The 25,410-nt window shown below is 40.9% G+C and overlaps 1 protein-coding gene across 2 annotated transcripts in view; it reads right to left on the reverse strand.

The window, feature by feature from the left end:
- Positions 1 to 25,410, reverse strand: part of DAAM1 (dishevelled associated activator of morphogenesis 1) — a 229,885-nt gene that overhangs the window by 126,362 nt on the left and 78,113 nt on the right. For both annotated transcript variants that reach the window (XM_006864597.1, XM_006864598.1), the window contains exon 2: positions 15,552 to 15,771. In XM_006864597.1, the coding sequence (XP_006864659.1) occupies positions 15,552 to 15,734 (183 nt within the window). In that variant the 5' untranslated portion in view covers positions 15,735 to 15,771. The remainder of the gene's footprint in view (positions 1 to 15,551; positions 15,772 to 25,410) is intronic.

The following is a 25,410-nucleotide window of genomic DNA, read 5'->3' on the forward strand; positions in this document are numbered from 1 at the left end:
TGCAAGGTCAGCAGTTCAAGCTCACCAGTCACTTCTAGGAAACCCTATACAGGGTTGTCATGGGTCAGAACTGACTCAATGGCACTTAATAACAACAAGCACATCCTTAACAGTGGAGTCTTGGTGTGGCACTGGAGGATACGCATTCGACCTCAAGGTTGGTTTGAACTGAAAGATACGAGGTTCAAACTCACCAGATGCTCCTTGCAAGCCCTATACAGGGAGGGTCGCAATGAGTTGGAACTGACTCAAAAGCACTTAACACCAGCAATCCTTAACACCCTCCTCCCATCCCACAGCTCAATAATACCAGAGATGCGACCAAATCATACTCAGGAGCCATGAATTAGTAACACAGCTCTTAAAATTTAACTGCACTGACCCTGAGAATAGTGTGTTATTTTCATAGTGCTGGTTAGAAGTCTGAAAGTTAGGTAAGATTTGTGTCAGTTTAAATAGAGGTACAGTCGGTGAATTATTACCTGCTTCTAATCAGTCAGGAAAGAGACATGGAAAACTACAGAGAGCTTTAATCCCAAAAGGGATGTGTACACACAGAGCAAACCTTGAAGGCTTTTGTTCTGTAACATTTCTGCCAATATACTTAGTCATTACACAGAGTACCACAATATGACTCACCACCACCTACACAGTAAAAGTCTCTATGCTGTGTGACAGAAGGGTTTTCACTCAATATATAAAAGTAAGACATAAGCAATCCCACAAGGTTGGCTTGTAGAAATCATTTTTAGTTTCCTACTAATGATGGCTAAGTGTTTTAAGACTATTTTCAGTGTTCCCCATAATAACAGACAATGTAAACCGTATACAGTTTGCTAGGGAAAGTTTCATGCTAAACATGTTGTTACTTATGGTGGGAACTATTCTGACTCCTGGCAACCCCATTGTGCAGAGTACAATTTCTCCAAAGGGTTTTCAATGGCTGTGTGTGTCCTCTCAGAAGGAGATCACCAGACAGGTCTTCTGAGACACTTGTAGGTTGAACTATCCATCTTTCAGCTTGCAGCTGAGCTCTAAGCCATATGCACCGCCCAGGAACTCCCAGGGTGCCCAGGAACTCCCTGCTAACCCTGGTGGTGGCGGTTATGTGCCGTGGAGTCGGTGCCAACTCATAGCGACCCTGTACAGGGTTTCTGAGGCTGTAAATCTTCACGGGAGCAGAAAGCCTCATCTTTCTCCCGCAGAATAGCTGGTAGTTTCGAACTGCCAACCTTGAGGTTAGCAGCCCAACATGTAGCCACTATGCTACCAGAGCTCCTTCTGCTAACTTCCTTAGCTCCTTCCCTGGAGAGTTCTGATTTAGGTTGTTCTTCATGCTATATCAAGCAGAAACATTTTAGGGTGACTAACGTTTACAGTTTCTTTGACAAGATGCAATAGAAAGAATTTCTGAGCAGTGTTTTCCTAATTGAGCAGAGGGGACTTTGACTCCTGGGACTCAGAGCCAGCTCTAAGTGAGACACAAGAAAGGCACCCAAAGTCCCTGTGGGTGGGTGTGAAGCCAAGTTCCGCACATGCCTCCTCCCTTGATGCCACCAGGGATCTCCTGGCAGCCCGGCCTCTCCCACAGAGTCACAGCCTGCTCAGCACATTCCCCAGGGTCGTGTGTGGCAGCTCAGCTGCCACTGTTAGGCGTTAATTGTGTCAAAAGACATCTAGCACAACCAGTCTTTTTCCACATTGCAGCTCTTTATTTTTTTTCTACCTTGAAGTATATGGTAGACCTTCTCACGCTCCTTTTAGTCTGCTACCCTACATGCTGGTCACTTTGGCGTTTCCATAGTAACCAAGGGTAAGGAAGGAGAAGGACAGCAGGTAGGTAGGGTGCAACTAGGGCACAGGGATCTGACAGCACGACTGTGAGAATCATTATAAATACAACGCCTACTGTTGGAGGATTTAACAGTGATTAATACATGCATTCACTCAAATACTTACTAAGTACCTCATATTCTTCAGTAATTAGTTATTCACACATTCATTCAGGTTACAAACATTTATTGAACTCTGGGCCAGCCACTGCTCAGGACCCCAAGAGTGAAAAAGCCAGATACACCACCAGTGCCATTCTGCTTTCTGAAGATGTAAAGGTACCTAGTCGTCTGCTCTTGTGCTTAAGTGCTGCCAAGTTTATTCTGACTCATAGCAAGCCAGTACTGGGTTTCTGAGGCTGTAAATCTTTCCAGGAGCAGAAAGCCTCATCTTTCTCACACAGAAGTGGTTGGTGGACTCAAACCACTGACCTTGTAGTTAGCAGTCCAATGCTTATCATATGGAGCCACCACACTCCTTCACATAATTATGGTGGTGGAGATGGCAGTGTACCATGGAGTCGGTTCTGACTCATTCATAGCAACCCTGCATAGGGTTTCCGAGGCTGTAAATCTTTACAAGAGCAGAAAGCCTCATTTTTTTCCCCCGCGTAACCGCTGGTAGTTTCAAACTGGGGACCTTGAGGTTAGCAGCCCAACTTGTAACCACTACGCTATCAGAGCTCCCTCCACCTAATTATGTTGTTGTTGTTGTTGTTAAGTGCCATCAAGTCAATTCTGACCCAGAGAGACCCTGTATAGCGTTTCCCAGGAGCAGCTGGTGAGCTTGAATCACCAAGCTTGTAGTTCAAATGACTTTGCAGTCTGACGCATTAGCCCACAGTGTCACACCAGGGATCCCCACCTAATTATGTGGTGGTGATCACGTGTTGTGGAGTCAGTTCCAATTCATAGCGACCCTGTATAGGGTTTCCGAGGCTGTAAATCTTGACAGGAGCAGAAAGCCTCATCTCTCTCCTGCAGAACAGCTGGTAGTTTTGAACTGCTGACCCTGAAGTTAGCAGCCCGATACATAACCGCTACGGTACCAGAGCTCCTAATTATAGAGGAGTAAATATATTGAGTGTTGTGTGGGAATTTTCTGGTCAAACTATCTGTTTGGTGTCTCTGGGTGGTTTGGAGGTTGGAGTCCACCTAGAGGTGCATCAGAAGAAAGGCTTGGTGGTCTTCTTCTGAAAACCCAGCCTTCAAAAACCCTATGGAGCACAGTTCTACTGGGACACACATGTGTTGGCATGAGTCAGGATCCACTTAATGGCGGCTGGTTTTATCTAATTATTTAAAATATGACAAAGGACTTCCTGACTTTCCCCCTGCATCCAAGAAACACCACCCCCAAAACAATCCTTATATATACAAGGGAGATTCAAAGAGTTGTAGAACAACATTGGGTAGGGGTTAGGGGTGCTGACCTGTGTGCTGTAGAAAATCCACAAATAGTTTACAGTTGACCCTGGCACAACTCAGGTTTGAACTGTTCAAGCCCACTTATGTGCAGATTTCCCATCCCCCCGGTTGCTACTGTGGTGAGTTCAAGTGTTGTTGAATATCCATGGAAAACGCATCACGTTACTAGACAGATGAACTGCTCACTTGGAGAAGATTGGCATCACTCAGCATTCTATGTGGATGCTCACAACACTTGAATTCAGCACGATTACAAGAGGGGAAAACACTCAGGGTATTACATGAGCCTCCATGCAGTTTAAATCTGTATTGTTCAAGTTCAATTGTGTATATATATATATTCTCAATGAATTTTCAGTCATTTGGTTTGGTTTGTTGTTACTGTCAAGTGCCCTAGAGTTGGTTTCAACTCACAATGATCCTGTCTAAGGTTTCCGAGGAGTGGCTGGTGGGTTTGAACCACTGACCTTTTAGCATTTAGCAGTCCAGTGCCGATCCTACAGTACCACATATTACACTGAGTGATGAAATAAATGGCTAGCAACTTAGGAGGTCCCTGGTACATGCATTTAAAAAAGTGGACAATATGATAAAAATGCATGACTTTTAAAAATCTGATTTTCAAAAAAAAAAAAAAAGGTAATTCTCCTGTGAGCCAGAAAATCGTAGCTAAAAGATGTGCCTGAGTCACTGAGCTCCTGTAAAATGCATGAAGCAGTCTGAACCCCAGAGGAATTCTGGGAATTAGGGATAGGCGTGGTGGTGAGAAGGAGTCTAAGCGCAGAGGGTAAATATGTTTGAGGATAGTTTAGAACTACAAGAAACTGCCTGTGTAGTGGGCCCAGCCACAAATGCTTTGTGAGAACAAATGGTGCATCAAGATCTAGTCAAGAGTACCTGACATGAGGTCAAGGGCTTGCCCTTTACTGTTCTGTGAATTTACCCTCACTTTGAAAGGACTGAACCCAGACTTCAAACCAGTTAATTCCTGCTTGACCCCTGATAAAAATGTCTTTCCACCCCAGGTATTCTGAGTCAGAAGCTACGTAAGAGTCACATGGGGCTCTATAGGATTCACCTGGATGTTGTTAAGGTGTCGCTTCTGATTCACTATTCCCAGGGTGGAAAGGCAAATTCTGAGCAGGAGGCTGAACTGGAATGAACCTTTTTAAAGACTTGGATAGAACCAATTCCTCCTCCCAACAAATTCGTCATCACAATTGCCTTACTTGCTGCATGTGCAGCATTGAAATCATTGAAAAGGCTTTGATCTTGTTCTTTCATTGAAGTTGTAGGATCAGCGCTGAACTTCCAACCACAAGATTGGCAGTTCAAATCCACCAGTGGCTACTTAGGAATCAGGTAAAGGGTCGCTATGATTCAGAACCAACTTGAAGATGGCACTTAACACCGCCAAGTGAGAACTGTAACACCTGTTGCAACTTACACTTAAGGATAGTACTTATTCAGAACCCAGGGACTGCCTGTATAAAGGGAATTCACAAAGTTACTGGAAAAATGGAATGAAAAAATAATGAAAATTTTCCATATACTTTTGGAAGCCCCTTTGTATACTCTTACGTACAGTTATTTGTGCCAACTACCAGATAGTTCTAGTGTTTTGTGAAACACATTTTCAAAATTATACTAGACAGTTTTTCTAAACTATACCACAAACAGAGATCAAATTGTCCTCCTAGCCTCTTAAACTGATTTTGGCTTATACAGGGCACAAAGAGAGTTAATATGTTAATATGCCATGTTGACATCATATCATTCGTACATGGCTTAAGTTAAATAATCAGATTCTAAATTATGTTTTCAGTGACTAAACATTCAGAAGTAGTTTGCCTCTCCTTCTTCCTAGTCTGTCTTGAGTTGGAAGCTCAGCTAAAACCTGTCCACCATGGGTGACTCTGCTGGTATTAAAATCCTAGTAGCATAGAGGCTTACAACATCTTATCAACATGCAGGCCACCACAGTATGACAAATTGACACACGAGTGGTAGAAGACAGCACATACTGCTAACTTTCTGTAGGATTCATATAAATTAAATCATTAGGGTCAACATTTTGCTAGTAACATGATTATTTCAAGGTTAGTTTTGCAATATTTATATATTTAAATTTTTTTCTTGCCTGTTTTTGCCATCTCTCCATGCCCCCACCCACCCCTTTCCATTTCTGTCCTCTTAATCGAGTGGCATTGTAGGATCAGCACTGGACTGCTAACCACAAGGTTGTTGGTTCAAACCCACCAGCCGCTCCTTGAAATCCCTATTCAGGGTTGCTATGAGTCAAACTGACTCAATGGCATTCAACAACAACAATCTAGTACTGGAGTCCTGGTGTGGTGCTGTAGGTCAGCAGTTCAAACCTCCTTGGAAACTCTATGAGTCAGCACCGACTTGACAGTACTTAACAACAGCAACAATGTAGTATTAAGAAGCATGTGGAAATAAATACTTTAGCTGACTAATAAAGTCTCTAACAAAAAAATCAAAATTCAAATTTACCAGTCTACAGCCAAGGACATTTGGAATGATCTTGTAGAGATAAAATATAAATTTTGCCTAGAAGGACTAAAGTGGTTTCATAATTTTTACTTCAAGTTTTACTGGGTATGTTTAATGAGTCTGAGAACTGGAAGGAAACACAGAAGCCATTTTGATCATCTTAACGTGTCTACGTCAGCCAGTCATTAGAACCATCTGTGGGGCCTTCAGAAGCTCAGTGGAAAAAGAAGGTGGTAATAAAATTTTCCTGTGAGCTTTTTGAAGCCCCATCATATATGTGTCCACTGGGGTGAAACTCTAATGCCGATACTACTTTGATTCTTGGAAACAGTGCAATGTTCTATTCCAAATTACAAAACAAAAGATACAGGCAAATAATAAAATGCCTATTCAACCATCAGCTTGTATCACAAATTCCAATAGAAATTTTAGCAGTGCTCAAATTTAAGTCCATATCTACATTCCCGGAGACCTGGTATGGCGCTGTGGGTTAATGTGTTGGATTGCAAAGTCGGTTTAAACTGCAAGGTTGCTGGTTCAGATTTACCAGCTGCTCCTTGGTAACCCTATGCAGGGTTGCTAGGAGTCAGAACCAACTTGATGGCCCTCAAGAATAACATCTACGTTCCCACTTCCCTTTGTGTTGTATTACATATTGTCTTGTGTGGCACTGTAGGATAAGTGCAGGACAGAAAGATTGGTTTGAACCACAAGGTCAGGAGTTCAAACTCACCAGCTGCTCCTCAGAAATCCTATACAGCATCACTATGAGTCAATCGACAGCACTTAACAAAAACAACAACATATTGTCTATTGTTCTCTAAACATTTTTCTATAAGCTCATCAAGTTCATTTACAAAAATAAAACAAACAAAAAACACAGGATGAAGGGAAGGTCTATCCTATTTTTTTTCCCCTTCTATGTTAACCAAAGGAGCTCTGGTAGCGTAGTGGTTACGAATCGGGCTGCTTACCTCAAGTTTGGCAGTTCGAAACTACCAGCTGTTTCATGGGAGAAAGATGAGGCTTTCTGCTCCCATAAAGATTTGCAGCCTCGGAAACCCTGTGCAGGGTCACTATGAGTCGGAACTGACTCACAGTACATAACAACAACAACAAAGTTAACCAAGGAGTAGTGGTGTGGTGTTGTGGGATAAGTTACTGGATCACAAGGTCAATTTGAACCACAAAGTCGGCAGTTCAAATTCACCAGCTGCTCCTTAGAAAACCCAAAGTGGTGGTGACTATGTGCCGTGGAATTGGTTCCAACTCATAGCAACCTTGCATAGGATTTCCGAGACTATAAATCATTACGGGAGCAGAAAGCCTCATCTTTCTCCCGTGGAACAGTAGGTAGTTTTGAACTGCTGATCTGGAGGTTAGCAACCTGACTTGAAACCACTATGCTACCAGAGCTCCTTTGGAAACCCCATTCAGGGTCACTATGAGTCCGAACAGACTCAATGACACTGACAACAACAATATGCTAACGAAACATTATCTTTTAGCTAAATAGAATTTTCTGTTGTGGTCATTATAGGTTTGTCAAATCAAAACACCCTCTAACATCATCAAAACAGGAGAATTTTTTTATAACAATTCCTGAATTAAACTCTGGTTTTTGGCTTCCGGACAATGGCTATTTTAAGATGATTCTAGACATACCCTTTGAATTTTTATAGCAGTCTGATATGCCCTGTTTAATTAAAGAGCAATCCTTTACACTCTCATTAAGAAACAATACGTTAAAAGTGTGACTCCTTATAACCGGTTCTTTTCTTCAATCAGGTTAAAATTAAATGTTCCTGCTACCCAATTTTCCATCTTTCTTTGAGACAGGGAACTGAATAGTCCCTGTAAAAAACTTTCTATTCTTAGTCATGGTCTTAGTGCAAAAGGCAAGTTTTAAAAATAAGGAGATAAAAAGTGCTGAAACTTTTCATTGATTCTAGTGATCATGGAAGAATTTTTTTCTATTTAAGAGTTTAAAATAGCCCTAGTAACAAGAGAAATTATGTCGGCATCCTGAAAAAATGGTTAGCATGTGACTAGTAGGAGGAACATAATTTGTGCACTGGTTAGGCCTTCAGACTAACTTGGATTCCTGTAGCCCCTTTCATACCAAAGTGACTTCAGACTATATTGAAAAATGAAGCGATTGCTGATGGAAGTTCCCATGTGAATTCACTTGGCACTGCTTACCTTGACGGAGAATTATTCTAACAGTGATATACCAACTAAATTCTTTCATTCTTGTTATCTTCATTTCTCAAATTCTGGTCTGGTTACTAATGTTAAGAATGTTCTCAGTACTAAATAATAAAACTGACCTATAGTAAGTAATTACATTTATGATGACAAAGATCTATCTGGCAGTGGATGGTATCCACCATCACAAATGATTGAGAGTCTTTCAAACTTTCTGTAGCAATCCTCAGTAGCATAAAAGGTGGTTTCTTGATCAGTAATGAGTTTCTCAATACATTTATCTGAAATAATCCACAATTTCAGAAAGGCATAAAACTTATTTATAATCCAAGATGTTAGACCTACTGGCTAAATTAATGGAAGAATAAGTACTGGACTTGACTCACCAGGAAACAATATAAAATTATACTGGTAACATTTCAAGTTTAGAAAAACTTGGAAGTAATAATACAGTGTGAACTCAACTAGCTATAAATTCACAGTAATGTGCTATATTAGAAATGAAATCTTTCCTGTAATGAGTCTATGAAATGGATTCTAATATGTGTGCTGTATGATGTGAGATTTATTATATTTCAATAAAAAAAATTATAACCAGGCTGTTAGAAGACTGGGTTTACCACCCACAATCCACTCAGAAAAAGCAGTTGGACAATCTGCAAGTTTCACCGTCCAGGAAAGCTGAGGCTAAGGGAACAGACCCTGTGAGGGAAGGGGGTGGATACCAAGTTCAGGATCACAACTGCTGCTGAGTAAACTATAGGAAAGCCTGAGTCCATTGAGAAGGTACAAGACTTAATGTGCTGGGCAGAAGAGTGGGTGGGAGCTCCAGTAATCTTTGGTCTCCTTTTCATTTCAAATAAGAAAAGCCGGGGAGGAGGTATAAACTGTAACAAGAAGGCATCTCACCCCAACAATAGGATTCCAAGGAAAATGGACTCAGAATCTGCCTGAGGAGGGGAGAGACACCACCTCTCACTAAACTGACCTCACAAAGACCACCTAGAGCAATGGTTATGTTTATAAATGTAAACTGATAGGGATCAATCCTAGAGACAGATATCATGTAAAGAGAAAGTGGGTCAGGGGAAAATCAAAAGACCCTCAATGAGATGGACAGTGGCTGCAACAATGGGCTCACTGTGAGGATGGTACGGTACTGGCCACTGTCTCATTCTGTTATGCTTAGTGTCACTATGAGCAGGAGCCAACTCAACAGCACCTAACAATAATAACAATGTTGCTGTGTGTCATTGAGTCGGTTCCAACTCACAGCAACCCTGCATAGGGTTTCCAAGAAGTGATTGGTGCGTTTGAACCATCAACCTTGCAGTTCAAACTAACCTTGTGGTCCAGTGCATTATCCCACAGCGCCACACAAGGACTCCACTAATAACAATTGTTGTTGTTAAGTACTGTGGAGTCAGTTCTGACTCATAGTGACCCTGCACAGGGTTTCCGAGGCTGCAAATCTTTACAGGAGCAGAAAGCCTCATCTTTCTCCCGCAGAACAGCTGGTAGTTTCGAACTACTGGCCTTGAGGTTAGCAGCCTGATTCGTAACCATTTTGCTACCAGAGTAGGTCTCTTCAAATAGATTGTTGGAGATAACCTGAAACCTTTAAAGGTCTATGAAATAAAGAATATAGTTGAATCTTATGGGAAGAGAACTAAAACGTCAAAAACTGGTTATGGGAACAAACAAGATGGCAGATCGGGTGGACATGCAGTAAAGGAGCTCCACCAGCAACAACACAAAATACCCGACCAAGCAGGCTCAGGGGATGGTCTAAAATATGGCGTATTCATACAATGGAATATTATCTGTCTATGAAAAGAAGTGAAGCACTGACATGCACAATAACACAGATGACCCTTGAAAACATGATGGTACATGATAGAAGCCAGTCAAAGACCACATATTATAGCACTTAATTTATGTGAGGTGCCTACAGTAAGCCAATCCACATAGAGAGGTAGATTGATAGTTGCCAGGGGACAAAGGTAGGGAATGGTGGGGATGGGTTGGAGGGCAATGGGGTGTGTGTGTTAATATGTGCTTCTCATGGAGGTGATAAAAATGTTCTAAGATCAATTGTGGCAATGGTTTCTGAGCTCTGTGCGTCTACTAGAAACCAGAGAATGGTACGTTTCAAAGGGGTGAATTATAGGGTATGTGGATTATATCTCAATAAAGCTTAAAGCTGCTTTTTTTTAAAATTTTTTTATTTTAAAGGCAGGGTATGAGACTGGGATCCCTGGCACCTACTACATCCTGACCTAGACAATTTCTGCTTCCACGGATGTGGCAGGGAACCGCCTAAAGAACCAGATGCTTCTTGCTGCCCACCTTCTTTAAAAATTCACAGCGCTGACCTCTATCCAGGTTTGCTTTATTTATGAGATGATAAGGTTGCAGTAAGTACTTCTGAAAGAAACCTATATGACATCACTTTTTAAAATGTCCAATGAGTGACTCATCTCATGAGGCAGAGGAAACTAACTGAGAACAATCGGCTCTGGTGAGATGCTTCCAATTGATACAAAGGTACAATGGTCTGCATGTCACGGCCCCAAATGATGCTCACAGCCAGTCAGACTTGGGTTTCAAGGAAGGACAAAGTTTTGATATTTGCTCAGGACATTTGCCTGGAAAAAAACACAAACTGTCTCTCAATCTTCAATACCCCAGCATTTAGGGTACAAAGCAACTACTAAGTGCCAGTTTCCTTACTTATAATTATCTTCTTTAATCCTCACAACAACCCTACCAATGAGAGAGTTTTTTCCCCATTTATAGACAAGAAAGCAAACTCAATACAGAGACCATCTCAGCCATCCTAGGTTGCACAGCTAGCATCTGGCAGAGTTGCCTGAATTTAGAGTCTATGCCCGCTCCACTACCCCATGTGGCCTTGCTCCCCTAAGCACAGGCAGAAGCAAAACGGCTTCTGAAGGTATTCAAGAGCACCTAGGGCAGAGGTTTCCAGTGGCTTGCAGCCCACCTCTCTTGCCCCAACCTTCCCCACCCCCATCCACCCCTGGCAGCTGGATGGATTTGTGGTCTAAGTCCCCGAAATCAAAAGTAGACAAAAATGTATCCATCATTCACCAGGACAGACACAAACCTCAAGATAATTTGTTTTCCAATGGTTTCGGCTTCAAGTTCTGGTTTGGCATGGACTTTTAAACAACTAACAGCTGTAGGCAATTTTCACAAAGAATAAAGACATCAATAAGGCAGTGTGGAATTTTCTCTCTTGTGGAGCAATACGCTGGCTTCAAGATGAACAGGGAGCTGTTGTGGCAGGAGCTTCTGCTCTGTTGTTAGGTGCCATCAAGTCAGTTCCAACTCATAGCAACCCTATGCACACTAGAACGGAAACAGTGCCCGGTCCTGCACAATTCCTCATGATTGTTGCTAAGCTTAGGCCATTGTGGCTGCCACTGTATCAATCCATCTTGTTGGGAGTCTTCTCATTTTCCGCTATCGTCCACTTTGACTAGCATGATGTCCTTCTCCAGAAACTGGTCCTCTCTGATAATACGTCTTAAGTATGAGAGATGAAGACTGGACATCCTAGCTTCTAAGTGGCATTCTGGCTGTACTTCTTCCAACACAGATTTGTTTGTTCTAGTAACAGTCCATGGTACTTTTAATATTCTCCTCCAAAGCCATAACTCAAACGCACCAATTCTTCTGTGGTTTTCCATATTCACTGTCCAACTCTCACATGCTTATAAGGCTATTGAAAAGATCATGGTTAGGGTGAAGTGCACCTTAGGCCTCAAACTGACATCTTGGCTCTTTAACACTTTGAAGAGGTCTAGTGCAGCACATCTGTGTAATGCAAGACGTCATTGGATTTCCTGACTGCTGCTTCCATTAGTGTTGATTGTTGATCTGAGCAAAATGAAGTCTTTGACAATTTCAATCTTTTCTCCATTTATCATGATGTTATTTATTGGTCCAGTGGTGAGGATTTGTGTTTTCTTCACATTGAGGTGCAATCCATTCTGAAGGCTGTGGTCTTTGATCTTCATCAGTAAGTATTTTAAGTGCTCTTTGCTTTTAGCAAGCAAGGTTGTAACTACATATTGTAGGTTGTTAATGAGTCTTCCTCCAATCCCGATGCCACATTCTTCTTCATATCATCCAGTTTCTCAAATAATTTGCTTAGCATATAGACTGAATTAAGTATGGTGAAAAAACACAACCCTGGCACACACCTTTCATAATTTTAAACCATTCAGCATTCCCTAGTTTTGTTTGAATGACTGCCTCCTGGTCTATGTACAAGTTCCTCAATAGTGTTCCGGAATACTAATTCACTTCAATGCTGTCTATACCTTGTCATGATGCACACAGTTGAAAGCCTTTTCATAGTCAATGAAGCACAGGTGAACAACTTTCTGGTATTCTGTACTTTCAACCAAGATCCATTTCACATCAACAATGATATTCCTAGCTCCGCATTCTTGTTTGAATCCAGTTTCAGCCTCTGGCAGTTCCCTGTTAATGTACTGTTGCAGCAGTTTTTGAATTATCTTTAACAAAATTTTATTTGCATGCGGTGTTAATGATATTGTCAAATGATTTCTGCATTCCATTGGGTCACCTCTCTTTGGAATGGGCACAGATATGGATCTCTTCCAATCAGCTGGACAGGTAACTGTCCTCCAAATTTTTTGGTAAAGATGAAAGAGTGCCTCCAGTGCTGCATTAGTTTGTTGAAAGATTTCAATTTACTATTCCATCAATTCCCAGAACCTTGTTCTTTTTTGTCAATGTCGTCAATGCACCTTGGACTTCTTTCTTCCTTCAGTGCCATTGGCTCTTGATCATATGCTACTAGTGACTGCATTCCTTCAATCTTTTTTTGATACTTATTGCATCGTTCAATATTTTGCCCATAGAATCCTTCAGTATTTCAAGGTTAGCCTTGAAATGTTTCTTTAGTTCTTTCAGCTTAAGAAAATCCTTTTGGTTTTCTAACTCCAGGTCTTTGCACATTTTATTATAATACTTGACTTTGCCTTCTCAGCTGCCCTTTGACATTTCCTGTTCAGCTTTTTAACTTCCTTGTTTCTTCCCCTTGCCTTAGCATCTCTATGCTGGAGAGCAAGTTTCTGAGTCTCTTCTGACATTCATTTTGATCTGTCTTTCTTCCTTGTCTTCTTCATGACCTTTGCTTTCTTCCTATATGATTTTCTTCATGGTATATCACAACACTTCTGGTCTTGGTCATTAGTGTCTAATACATCAAATCTATTCTTGAGATTATTTCCAAATTCATGTGGGATATGTTCAAGGTCAAATTTTAACTCACATGGAATTGTTTCAATTTTCTTCAGATTCAGCCTGAATTTTCCTATGAGACTGTTTCACAGTCTGCCCTTGGCCTTCTTTTGATTGATGATATGGAGCTTTTCTATTTCTACAAATGTAGTCAATTTGATTTCTATGTGTTCCATTTAGTGAGGTCAATGTGGATAGTCAACTCTTAAAGTTGTTTTAAAAAGGTATTTGCAATGAACAAGTCATTGGTCTTGCAAAATTCTACCATCTGATCTCCAGCATCATTTCTATCACTAAGGCCATATTTTCCAATTACTGATCCTTCCTCTTTGTTCCCAATCTTTACATTCCAATCACCAGTAATCATTAATACATCTTGATTGCATGCATGATCAATTTCAGACTGAAGAAGTTGGTAGAATTCTTCAGTTTCCATCATCACTGGCTTTAGTGGTTAGTGTGTAAATTTGAGTAATAGTGGTATTAACTGGGCTTCCTTGTAGGCATATGGATATTATCCTATCACAGACAGTGTTGTACTTCATGATGTTAGCTCATATGTTCTTTTTGATGATGAATGTGACACCATTCCTGGTCAATCTGTCATTTTGGGCATTGGAAACCATGTGGATGTGATTCAAAATGGCCAATACCAGTTCATTTCAGCTCACTAATGCCTAGGATGGATATTGATGTTTATGTGTTCCATTTCATTTTTTACAATTCCCAATTTTCCTAGATTCATACTTTGTACATTCCATGTTCCAATTATTAATGGAGTTTTACAGCTTTTCTCTTCATTTTGAGTTGTTGCCCATCAGCAAATGAAGATCCTGAAGGCTTTACTCCATTTGCATCACATGGTCAACCCTACTTTGAGGAGACAGCTCTTCCCCAGTTGCATTTTGAGTGCCTGAGGGACTCATCTTCAAACCTATATCTGACAATATTCGGGTGTTCTTCATTATGGTTCAGTAGTTACCAATCTGGTGCTGACAGTGTTTGACTGCTATTCATACGGTGTTCAGTGACTAAATATTTGGAAGTAGTTTGTCTCTCCTCCTTTCTAGTCTGTCTTTGTCTAGAAGGTCACCTGTCCACCATGGGTGACCCTGCAGGTATTTAAAATACCGGTGGCATAGCTTCCAGAATCACAGCAACACACAAGCCACTGCAATACGACAAACTGACAGACGAGTGGTGACTCATTCATCAGGAATACATAATGTAGTCTTCAGCTGATCTTTTCAAGCATATCCGGAGTAGTGTTTCTCTCCATTCTGTATTTTAAAGGCCATTATAGACAACAAAACACATAGCATAGTTTAAACCCTTTATAGGGTTTCCAGAGAGCAACTGGTAGGTTTAAACTACTGACCTTGTGGTTAGCAGTCCAAAGCTTATCCTATAGCATCCCACCAGGACCCCTGACTCACACCTAGGAGGTTTCTAGGCTCCAGAAACCAAGTTTGGCAAAGTTATATGATTTTCTCTTAGTCATACAAATAATAAAGTCAGAGAAGTAATTTGAACCAAGATCTTCCTAATCTCCAGACCAATGCTCTTTAAACTGTGCTATGTTTTTTGTTGTCTACAATAGCCTTTAAAATACAGAATGGAGAGAAACCCGATTCCGGATAAGGTTGAAAAGATCATCTGAAGAGAACATTTCTATACTCCTGGTGAATGAGTCTCACACCAGCTAGATCACTTCAGTATAGAGGATTCCAAACTACGATGTTATCTATAAAAAGTTTCCCACAACGGTTATTATTCCAACCCTAACATTAGACTAAATAATAATTCTCTAGTTAGGTAATAATGTCTTTCATCAAAAGATCAAGGACAGGAAGGGTAAGATGACTCATTTTTAAAAAGACATATTAATTTTATACATTGGGGACACGGGTGAGGAGGGCATTTGGGAATGCCCAAAGGTGTGAAGCAGATGAGAAAACTATTGAACGCACACTCACAGTGACCCTGGAAAGATCCATTCAAGATGTGGAGGGAAAAGGAAGGGCAACTTAGGATGCAATACTGCTATATACTGGAAGAACTAAACATTTAAATGCCCCCATCAACCAAAACCAGTACGGACAAAGCGCTGTGATGTGGAAATGCTACCTCTTCTTTCTCCTCCTTCTCCACTGGCTCAGTGCTGACAAGAGGATGAAGGGAAAGCCTGTAACTAACCAAAGCATCTACATCCTCTCCCCTCCCCTCCCCGGCTCCCAACCCATGATGAGAAGGAAATCTGAGACTCACCACAAGTTCACTGAACATGGCATCCAGCTCCTCCACAGGGGGCATGGGCAATGCCGGCTCCATGGTCTGCAGCGCAAAGTTGCTGTTGTTTCGAAGCCGATACGTGATTTCTGGATGATCATTATTTCGGAAACAGCAAAAGATGAAAGAAATTCCCCGTCCACCTCTCTTCCTTGGGGCCATGGCTGAATTCTGTTCTATTTCTTGGAGTCACTAAACTCTGTGGAAAGAGGGTATAAAGAATGTAAGAATGGATAAGAGAGTTAAAAAAAAAAAAAAAAAGTCAGACAAATTTATGAAAGGGTACCCTAGAGGCGTAGAGCAGACCAGCCTCAAATACATTGGAAGCCCAATAGGCAGAGAGCGCGTGTACATCTATTCATTTGTTGGGCACTTTTTGATCAATTGCTGAGCAAGCAAACACACTGCAGCCACTTCACCTGACAACATATACTCTTAACGGCCTTGGACTGCTGGCCATTCTTTGAACATTACATACCCTTTCCTGCTGACCTGTTTTGTTCCTGTTACTCTGCCTGCAAGAATGACTTCTTCCTTGTCCCCTTGGAGATGTTCCTTTAGAGATCTCTTACTCATCACATAATGTCCATTTCCAATTTCTCCACATTTAGTGGTTACGAAGTGGGCTGTGAACCGCAAGGTCAGCAATTCGAAACTACCAGCTGTTCCATGGGAGAAAGAAGAGGCTTTCTGCTCCTGTAAAGGTTTACAGCCTTGGAACCCCTGTACAGGGTTGCTTTGAATTGGAACCGACTCCACAGCACATAACAAGAACCACAACCATCCCCATATGGGATTAATAATATACATATGCTAAATCCTGGTGTGGCACTGTAGGATACACACTGGACTGCTAACCCAAAGGTCGACAGTTCAAACCCACCAGCCGCTCCTTGGAAACCCTATATTTGGAAACAACTCAGGTGCAGTTAACAAGAAGACATATATATGCACTTCAACACGTGTCACACTATAAATTATTTAAGGGTGTGTCTCCCTATTACATTGTGATAACACAAAGGGAAGGGCTACACATTAGGCATCATTGTGGCTCTAATGCCTTGAACAGTGCCAGGAAGATGGGAGGCACTCAATAAAGTTTATGGTATTGAATAATTTAAATTCATCACAAAGAAAGGACTAAACATTAGCTAAAAGGGTCAGCGTTTCAAATAGCAAAGATCAAATGAGTTCACCAATAGGGAAATGGTTAAATAAATTGTAGTATATTCACATAATAGAATACTACACATTTATTACAAAGATTAAGACATCTATCTGTGTATGAAAAAAATCTTCAAGCGTAAATGATAGATATGCTATATATGAATCGTATACTATTTGTTGTTTTCTTACGTGCCATGCTATAGGAGCATTTTTTAAAGTATGTACAAGGGGGCTTCAAAAAGTTCATGGAAAAATTCTACTATCTTTTAATTCAACTTTTCCACAAACTTTTTGAATAAGCTGTATTATTTATGAATGTATGCAAGAAAATGTTAGCAACAATGAAATTTCCATGATTAAAAATAGAAGACTGGATAAAAAAGGATAAATAAATATATATATATATTTCCTTTCACTTCACACTTTTTAAAAATTTGAATGTTTGCCACAAGAACATGTTTTTAATTATATGTTTAGTCTTAAAAAGTTACAACTATATGCACTGGCTTGGAAAAATTACAAAGTGACACTATCCAATGAATCAAAGAATAATGTATACAGCATGATGTCATTATGTCTTTTCAAAGCAATTCATACATAAACTTAAATCATTTTATATGCAACTCTGAAGAGGGGAAGAAGACCGGGAAAAGGCAAAAATGGGAACATTCTTTTCATGCATTTTATTAATTTTTTTTTTTACAATGAACACATAATTATATATAACTGTTAATAGACTTTTCATTTTGGGAAAAAAAAAAGTCTTTTTGTGTTTTTTTCTTAAGTGGAACATGAGTTGGCCCTTTAAGAGTTAGAAGAACAGAGGAAGAGAAACACATTTCCAGCAGAGAAGATGGAAGGAACAAAGGCACAATTTCAAGGGAGGTTAGCAAGACCCATGGGGCAGGACAAGCGGAGGAGACATTGGAAGTCAGGCTGGAGAGGTTGCCTAGTGGTGAGTTGGGCCGAAGACTCTGGATTAATTTCACAGGAAACTGAAAGTCTAGTCTAACCTAGAAGTGAGTCTTGCTCACGCCGCACTTTAAAATAAAAACAAAAACAAGGAAAGCAGATGCCGATGAGTCTTGATTATGCTCAATTTTAGGGTTGTGTGCAAGTGGCCTTGCTAGAGAAGAGACAATGAATGCTAAGTCCCATATATGCCATATGGAGATAGATTAAATAGGTAGAGAGGTAGACAGACAGACAGATGGACATATAGATAAGCAAATGTCATCTGGCTCCTGACTCTGGGCCTTTCATGGTCTGTGTCCTCTAGCCCTACATCTGGTGGTGGTGGTGGTGGCTATGTGTCCTCGAGACGGTTCCAACTCTTATTGACCTTGTATAGGGTTTCCAAGGAGTGACTGGTGAGCTTAAATCACCGACCTTGTGGTTCAAACCAGCTTTTCAGTTTGGCACATTAACCCTGAGTGCCACACCAGGACTCCTCTGTTGTTGTTTAGTGTCTTCAAGTCAGTTCCGACTCATAGCAACCCTGTATAGGGTTTCTGGTGAGTTTGAACCACTGAACTTGAGGTTGAATGCTTATCCTAAGGTGCCACACCAGGACACTATGCCATCTGTGGTGGCATAGTGGTTATAAGTAGGGCTGCTAACCTCAAGAGCAGCAGTTTGAAACTACCAGTGATTTCATGAGGAAAAGATGAGGCTTTCTGCTCCCGTAAAGATTTATAGCCTTGGAAACCCTATACAGGGTCACTATGAGTGGGAACTGACTCCACAGCACACAACCACCACCACCACAAGTCCTCTTGCTGTTGTTAAGTGCCACTGAGTCAGTTCCAACCCATAGCGACCCTGTATAGGGTTTCCAAGGAGCAGCTGGGGAGCTTGAACCACTGCGCTTGCAGTTCAAATGGCTTTAGAGTCTGGTGCCTTACTTACAGTGACATGAGTCCTCTGGTGGTGGTTGGTGGTGGTTATGTGCCATGGAATCAGAACTGACTCATAGAGACCCTGTATAGGGTTTCTGAGGCTGTAAATCTTTACAGGACCAGAAAGCCTCATCTTTCTCCCGTGGAACAGCTGGTAGTTTCGAACTGCTAACCTTGAGCAAGGTTTGCAGCCTGATTTGTAACCACTAAGCTACCAGAGCTCCTTACATGAGTCCTTTAGAAGACGGAAAATAGGGAGCCAGAGATACCAGTTTGCAACAACAAAACACAGAGTAAAATAAAGGGAATAATATACTTATAGAACTTCCAAATGAAGGGGAAATCATGTAGTCCGAAAACGAAACCAAGCCTTATTCCTAGCCCTAGCCCCATGCCTACCCCTAACATTAAGCCTAGTCCTAACCATAACCCTAGCACTAAATGAAGTTCTAGGCCTTATTTAGACCTAATAATATAATAATAATAGACCTAATAATAATAATAATCCTAATCCTAACTCCCACCCACCCACCTACCCCCCTCAATGGAATTTTCCCATAAACTTTTAAAGACCCTCGTATATAACCCACCAACATACTCAGCCTCACAGGTTTCTTATGAAGCTGCTCTCCCAGGTGTGATGCTCCTGCCTGGCAGGGACATGTATAACGGCGGGAATCTGAAGAAAAGTGCCTCACCCCACCCACCCTACCACCAGAGTTCACTGAAGACATATTTTCCCCCTATAATTGCATCAAAATCCATATTACTTACAAATAATTTACTTCCTTGGTTGAAGCATGCCTTATATTACTGAAAGAAAACACATGACATCAATACAACATCCAAAGCAGATCTGATAGAGATCACATTAGAAGGTCCCATACAGTGTGGGAGAAAATGTGGAACAAAACTCAGAATTATAAAAGAAGACTGGGATTACTGGTCAGAAAGAGACTGGAAGAACCCAACACTATGACCCTTGACCACACTTCAGTCTGGAATGAAACTCACCCCCAGCGCCCAATTCTTAGTTAAGCTCTAGTTATATAAGAAGGCCAACAACACTAATAAGGTATGCTCAATCATTTAGAATCAAAAGGACAAAGTTGGCGAAGTTGAGAAGAGATGGGAAGGAGGGTGGAATGGAAGTCAAATCGGAGCCATAGAGAGGAAGTGTTGTTGCACGGTAGGGATTGCATGGAGAGGAAACAAAGTGTTTCCTGTTGAATGTAAAACTTGATTATATCTTGTCTGTAAACCTTCACTCAATTCACAATACAAAGTTTTTAAATAAAATTCAAAGCAGAAAATCATTCAGTCATGAAAGGGTTAAGCTTTATCTGTACCATTTTAAGTTTATAAACAATAACAAAACCCATTGCTGTCCAGTTGATTTCCAACTCATAGTGACCGTGCAGGACAGGGAAGTATTGCCACTGGATTTCCAAGCTGTAAATCATTACCTAAACAGATTGCTACATCTTTCTCCCTAGGAGCCGCTGGTGGGTTCTAACTGCTGACCTTTTGGTTAGCAGCCAAGCACTTTAACAGTGTGCCACCAGAACTTCTCCAACAATAATAAATACAAGGGTGTACACAAAAGAGAGAGACTAGAAGCAGGATTGTCAACATTTAACAGTAGTCCATTTTAGGGAATGACAACTTAGGTAATAGTTTTCTTCTTTGCACTTTATTTTTGGTTTTAAATTTCAAAAGTGAAACCTATCCCACAGACTTTTTCGCTGTCTCTTCCAAATCATCATGTCCAATTGCAAAGCCTGTCATCAAAATTATTTAATTTTATGATTAAAACAATGATGCAAACTGGGAATACAGTTATCACAAGTAAAAAGTCAAGTCCTCTCCTCACTTTGTGAAGCAATAAAGTCTCTGAAAACCTAGAAAGGAAAGAGAAAGGTTAAGAGCACATGCCCAAGATGGAGCCCTCGATGATGCTCTGCTTGGCTCTGAAATGAATGGAATCATACCCAATATCCCATTTTGTTGAATTTTTCATGGCCTGGCCTAGGGTGTATGCGGATAAGGTCATATGAGACGCAAACAAAAGTATGCAGTACCTGGGATTCCTTTGGCAAACTTTAATAATATTGTGTACCAGATATGACAGATACTAGGCTCTAAGGACACACAAATGAATGAGTCACTAGGAGCTTATAATTTGGTGGAAGAGAGCAATGCACTAAATAACTATTGTTGTTGTTAGTTGCCATGGAGTAGATTCTGACTCACAGTGTGTCATACTAGTACTATGCCAACTGAGCAGGAAGTGCCTAGGGAGAATTTCAGAATGGTCCCTGGGGGAGGAGTGGAGTTTTGATAGATCAGAAAAAGGAAGTGCATTTAGGCAGAGGGAACAGCACAAGCAAAGGTTGGAAGTAGAAAGGGCCCAGAGTGCAATGAATGAGGGGTGTTGTGGTCAGGGTTATGCTATCAACTTCTCAGAGCCCTGGGGCTGTTACTTCCCTGCTCTAAACCCTCCAATGTCTCCCTAGTACCATTCATTCCACATCAGCATTCAGTGCTACATCAAATCTGATTTCAATTCTACTCTTCTGTGTTTTCTAGTTTCTTAAAAAGAACCCCTACACTTTAAGCAACAACCTATTTTCCCTTTCCCACAGAAATCTTGCATTCTTCTCATCTTCCACCTAAGAGGTCCACTCATTCCTTCCTGGGACTTACCTTAGTCTGCCAACACCCTCCCCATGCTAACAGTGCCACCCTGAGAGTACCCAGTGTCACTGCTAGTCACCCACATCCACCGTGAGGTAGCTGAAAACACAGGGTTCAACATTTCTGCAATGTAATTCAGCAATGCCTTCAAATAGTCACACTTTTTTGGCCTGGTATTCCAATTTCTGGAACTATATCATAAAGAAATATTCAGAGATGCTATCAAAAATGCTTTCATAAAAAAATGTTAAACACACTACCTGAAATAACAAATAAATGATGGCATAAACTAAGGGCTGTTGTTGTTGTGTGCCATCAAGTCAGTTCTGACTCATGTTGTTGTTGTTGTTGTTGTTGTTAGGTGCCATCGAGTAGGTACCGATTAATAGCAACCCTATGCACAACAGAATGAAACACTGCCCGGTCCTACGAAAACCTTACAACATTGCTATGTTTGAGCCCACTGATGCTGCCACTGTGCCAATCCATTTTGTTGGGATCTGTTTTCTCTGAGCCTCCACTTTACCAAACATAATAAATAGCCTTCTCCAGGGACTGGTTCCTCCTGATAATATTTCTGGCCATCCTGGCTTCTGAGGAGCATTCTGGCTGTACTTCTTCCAACACATATTGATTTGTTTTCTGGCAGTCCATGGTACTTTTAACATTTTCCTCCAACACCATAACTCAGATGCATCATTTTTTCTACAATATTCCTTATTCACTTATTTTTTTATTTTCCTTATTCACAATTTTTCTACAGTATTCCTTATTACATGTATATGAGGCTAGTAAAAATACCATCGCTTGGGTCAGGTGCACCTTAGTCCAACTCATAGTGAACCTTATACGGTTTCCAAGGCTGTGTTATCTTTTCAGAAGCAAAACCTTGTTCTGGTAAATTATGGTACAACTAGATGAGGAGTCTTGGTGTGGCACTTTAAGATAAGTCCTGGACGGCTAACCACAAGGTTGGTGGTTCAAACCCATCAGGTGCTCCTCAGAAATCTTACGCAAGGTCACTATGAGTCTAAACAGATTTGACAATATTTAAGAACAACAACAAAGATGACAGGCCATCAAGTAGTCCTTTGGTAAGAACATTTAATGACAAGAGGACACTTACATGCCAGTATTCAAAAAAGCAGGTAAAAATACCTCATTTTTGTAGAAAACAATTTGCATAAATGAGTACCTAAGGACAAGAGAATTCTACCAAAAGGCGGGCAGCAGTCAGCTCTTGTGGATTCGCTGTTTGACTTTTCCATACTTTCCAGGTTTTGTTTTTTACCCCACACTGAAGACAGTTTTTAGTATTGATAAAATAAGATGAAAATTTTAAATAATGTGTTATATGATTATTTGTATATATGAAAGGGGAAAACGTGCAATTAAAGTGTTCTTATTTAAACATATCCAAACTCTGGAGATCTACACACTGGCATCTGAAACTATCTGTGCTGAAAACTGTTGTTATCCCATCCCCCCAATCTGTTATAAAATGACAGTTTTCCAAAATAGGAAAGGGTTTCAAAAATTTCATTGGAAAATGGAGTTTTCCATTTTCCAATGAATTAACTTATGGACTAGTTAATGGAATTTTTCCATGAACTTTTTGAAGCCCCCTTGCACAGTACAAATACCTTGTTGTTGTTAAGTGCTGTTGAGTCAGTTTTGACTCATAGCGACTTTGCATAGGTTTTCCAAGGAGCAGCTAATGAGCTTGAACCGCTGACCTTGCAGTTCAAACCTACCTTGCAGTCCAGCACGTTAATCTGCAGCGCCACACTGGGAGTAGCAATATTAAATTGCTGTAACAATTTCTAAATGCTTATTCTCAATTCTGATACACTATGTGAATCAGCATGGGTAGACTACTGTAGCAGAGATCTACACAGGAAATGGGAGTTAAGATCATTCAAATATAACTGTTAATGTTTGTATCTAGTGCGTATCCTCGAGGCAGGAACCACATCCCACTCAGTGGCCAGGCCAGTGGCTTTCAGATACTTAGTAAACTGAAGAGAGGTTATCTGGGGACTATTCTCTGTGATTGTGTGATTGTGCACGTGTGTATGTGTATGGGGGTAGCAGGTGGGGGGCAGTGTTCACACTACTGGAATGCAAGGGCTAGAAAATACAGTGGGCCATGCTCAGCATTGGAGTTCTTTTCCAGATCCCTCCTCTGTGTCATCTTGCTAACCTACTTAACTGAGTGAGCTCTTGACTCTCTTAGCATTTTGTGACCCTCCTGAGGCAGTCACCGGTTTTGGTTATTTGTCATCTTGGACTTTTTTCCCCCACTGATGACCCAACTCCACGAGGAAAAGTCCTCTGGCATGTGCTGTTCAGTGTGTTGCACACAGGAGTACAGCCAAGTATTTGGGTAATGGATGAAAAGAGAGAGCTTTATTTTGCATTTTGCAACTTGTTTCACTTAAACCTAAGTTATATTACATTCTGGCTGCATTGTGGAGGGGTGGAGAGGAAATGTTAAGATCTAAAACTCATTCCAAAGCATTTCTAAAGTCTTTTAAAAATGCCAACAGTTCAATAAACAAAAGAATATGAGGGTCTTGGCTAGATTCTTAGATAGGTAATGAGATACAGAACCTATTACATTTAAGAAACTGATTGGAATCACTTTACTAAGGACCAAAATATTGCCTTTGACAGGTGATTTGTGGTTAAAAGCCTCAGCTAATCCCAAAGGCCAAGTATTTATGATAGCTCCTCCATGAAACCCAAATGACAAAGTCCCAGATTAAACCTGCCCTTAAACTCTAGATGATGGTAAAGCTTTGAAACTCCTAACAAGTAACCATTTTAAACACACAGACTTTGAATTCCACTGTTCAGAGCCCTGTCTCCTCAATACATTCTACAGCAGCAAGCAAAAGCATCAGGCAGTAGACACTAGTGGCACCCCCATCCCTCCCTAACAGCATCCTAGCACTTCAGTAACAAGTGTCTGCAACAACTGCCATGGCATGTGAGTATAATCAGCACATTCACCAAGATTCCATCCATTGTGCCCATTTCACAGATGAGACTTACTAGAAGACTTGGGTGGGAAGGGCTCAAATATTAAGAGAAAAGGTTAAGGGTGAGTTAATTTGTTGGTACAGGTTTAAAAATCATGTTTATTCAAGGAGCTGATTAGTTGGGAGCAGGGGCAGGGGAAGCTGGCAGCTTCATCTTGCTGGAATCTGGTCCCCACCCTCGCCAACCTCAAAGCCATTACCTTAGCTCAGCCTCCTGTCATCTCTCATCTGGATGGTTACAACAATTTCTGAGCTCTTCTCTCTAGCTCTTTGTTCCCTAGTCTGGTGAGCTGTCAAACATTTTTTCTTTTCAAAGGGCCAGATAGTAAATATTTTAGGCTTTGTGGGCCATACAGTTTCTGTTGTAACTACTCAACAACACAGTACAAAAGTACTCATAACCAGTCGGTATACATTGAGTATGGTTGTGTTCCAATAAAAATTAACGGACTCCTGGTGTAACACTGTAGGATCAACACTGGATTGCAAACTCTGAGGTTGGCAGTTCAAACCCATCAGCTACTCCTTGGAAAGTCTGTACAAGGTTACTGTGAGTCAGAATCAGCACAACAGCATGAACAACAAGAGAATCTGAATTTCAACTCATCATAAAATTATATTATTCTCTTGACTGGTTCTCAATCATTTAAAAATGTGATAACTTTCCTTAGCTTATTGGTGTTGTTAGGTGCTGTCAAGTCAGCACCAACTTAGAGTGACGCTATACACAACAGAAGGAACCACTGCCCAGTCCTATACCAATTTCACAAGCATGGCTACGCTTGAGCCCACTGCTGCTGCCACTGTGCCAATCCAAGGGACTGATCCCTCCTGAAAACATGTTCAAAACATGAAAGGCGAAGTCTGACCATCATGGCTTCTAAGGAACACTCTGGCTGTACTTCTCCCAACACAGATTTGTTTGTTCTTCTAGCAGTCCATGGTGATGGTGGTGGTGTGCCGTAGAGTTGGTTTTGACTCATAGCAACCCTGCACAGGGTTTCCAAGGCTATAAATCTTTTTTTTTTTTTT

Source organism: Chrysochloris asiatica, unplaced genomic scaffold (assembly GCF_000296735.1).
Source record: "Chrysochloris asiatica unplaced genomic scaffold, ChrAsi1.0 scaffold00067, whole genome shotgun sequence".
In the NCBI taxonomy this organism is placed as follows: Eukaryota; Metazoa; Chordata; class Mammalia; order Afrosoricida; family Chrysochloridae; genus Chrysochloris; species Chrysochloris asiatica.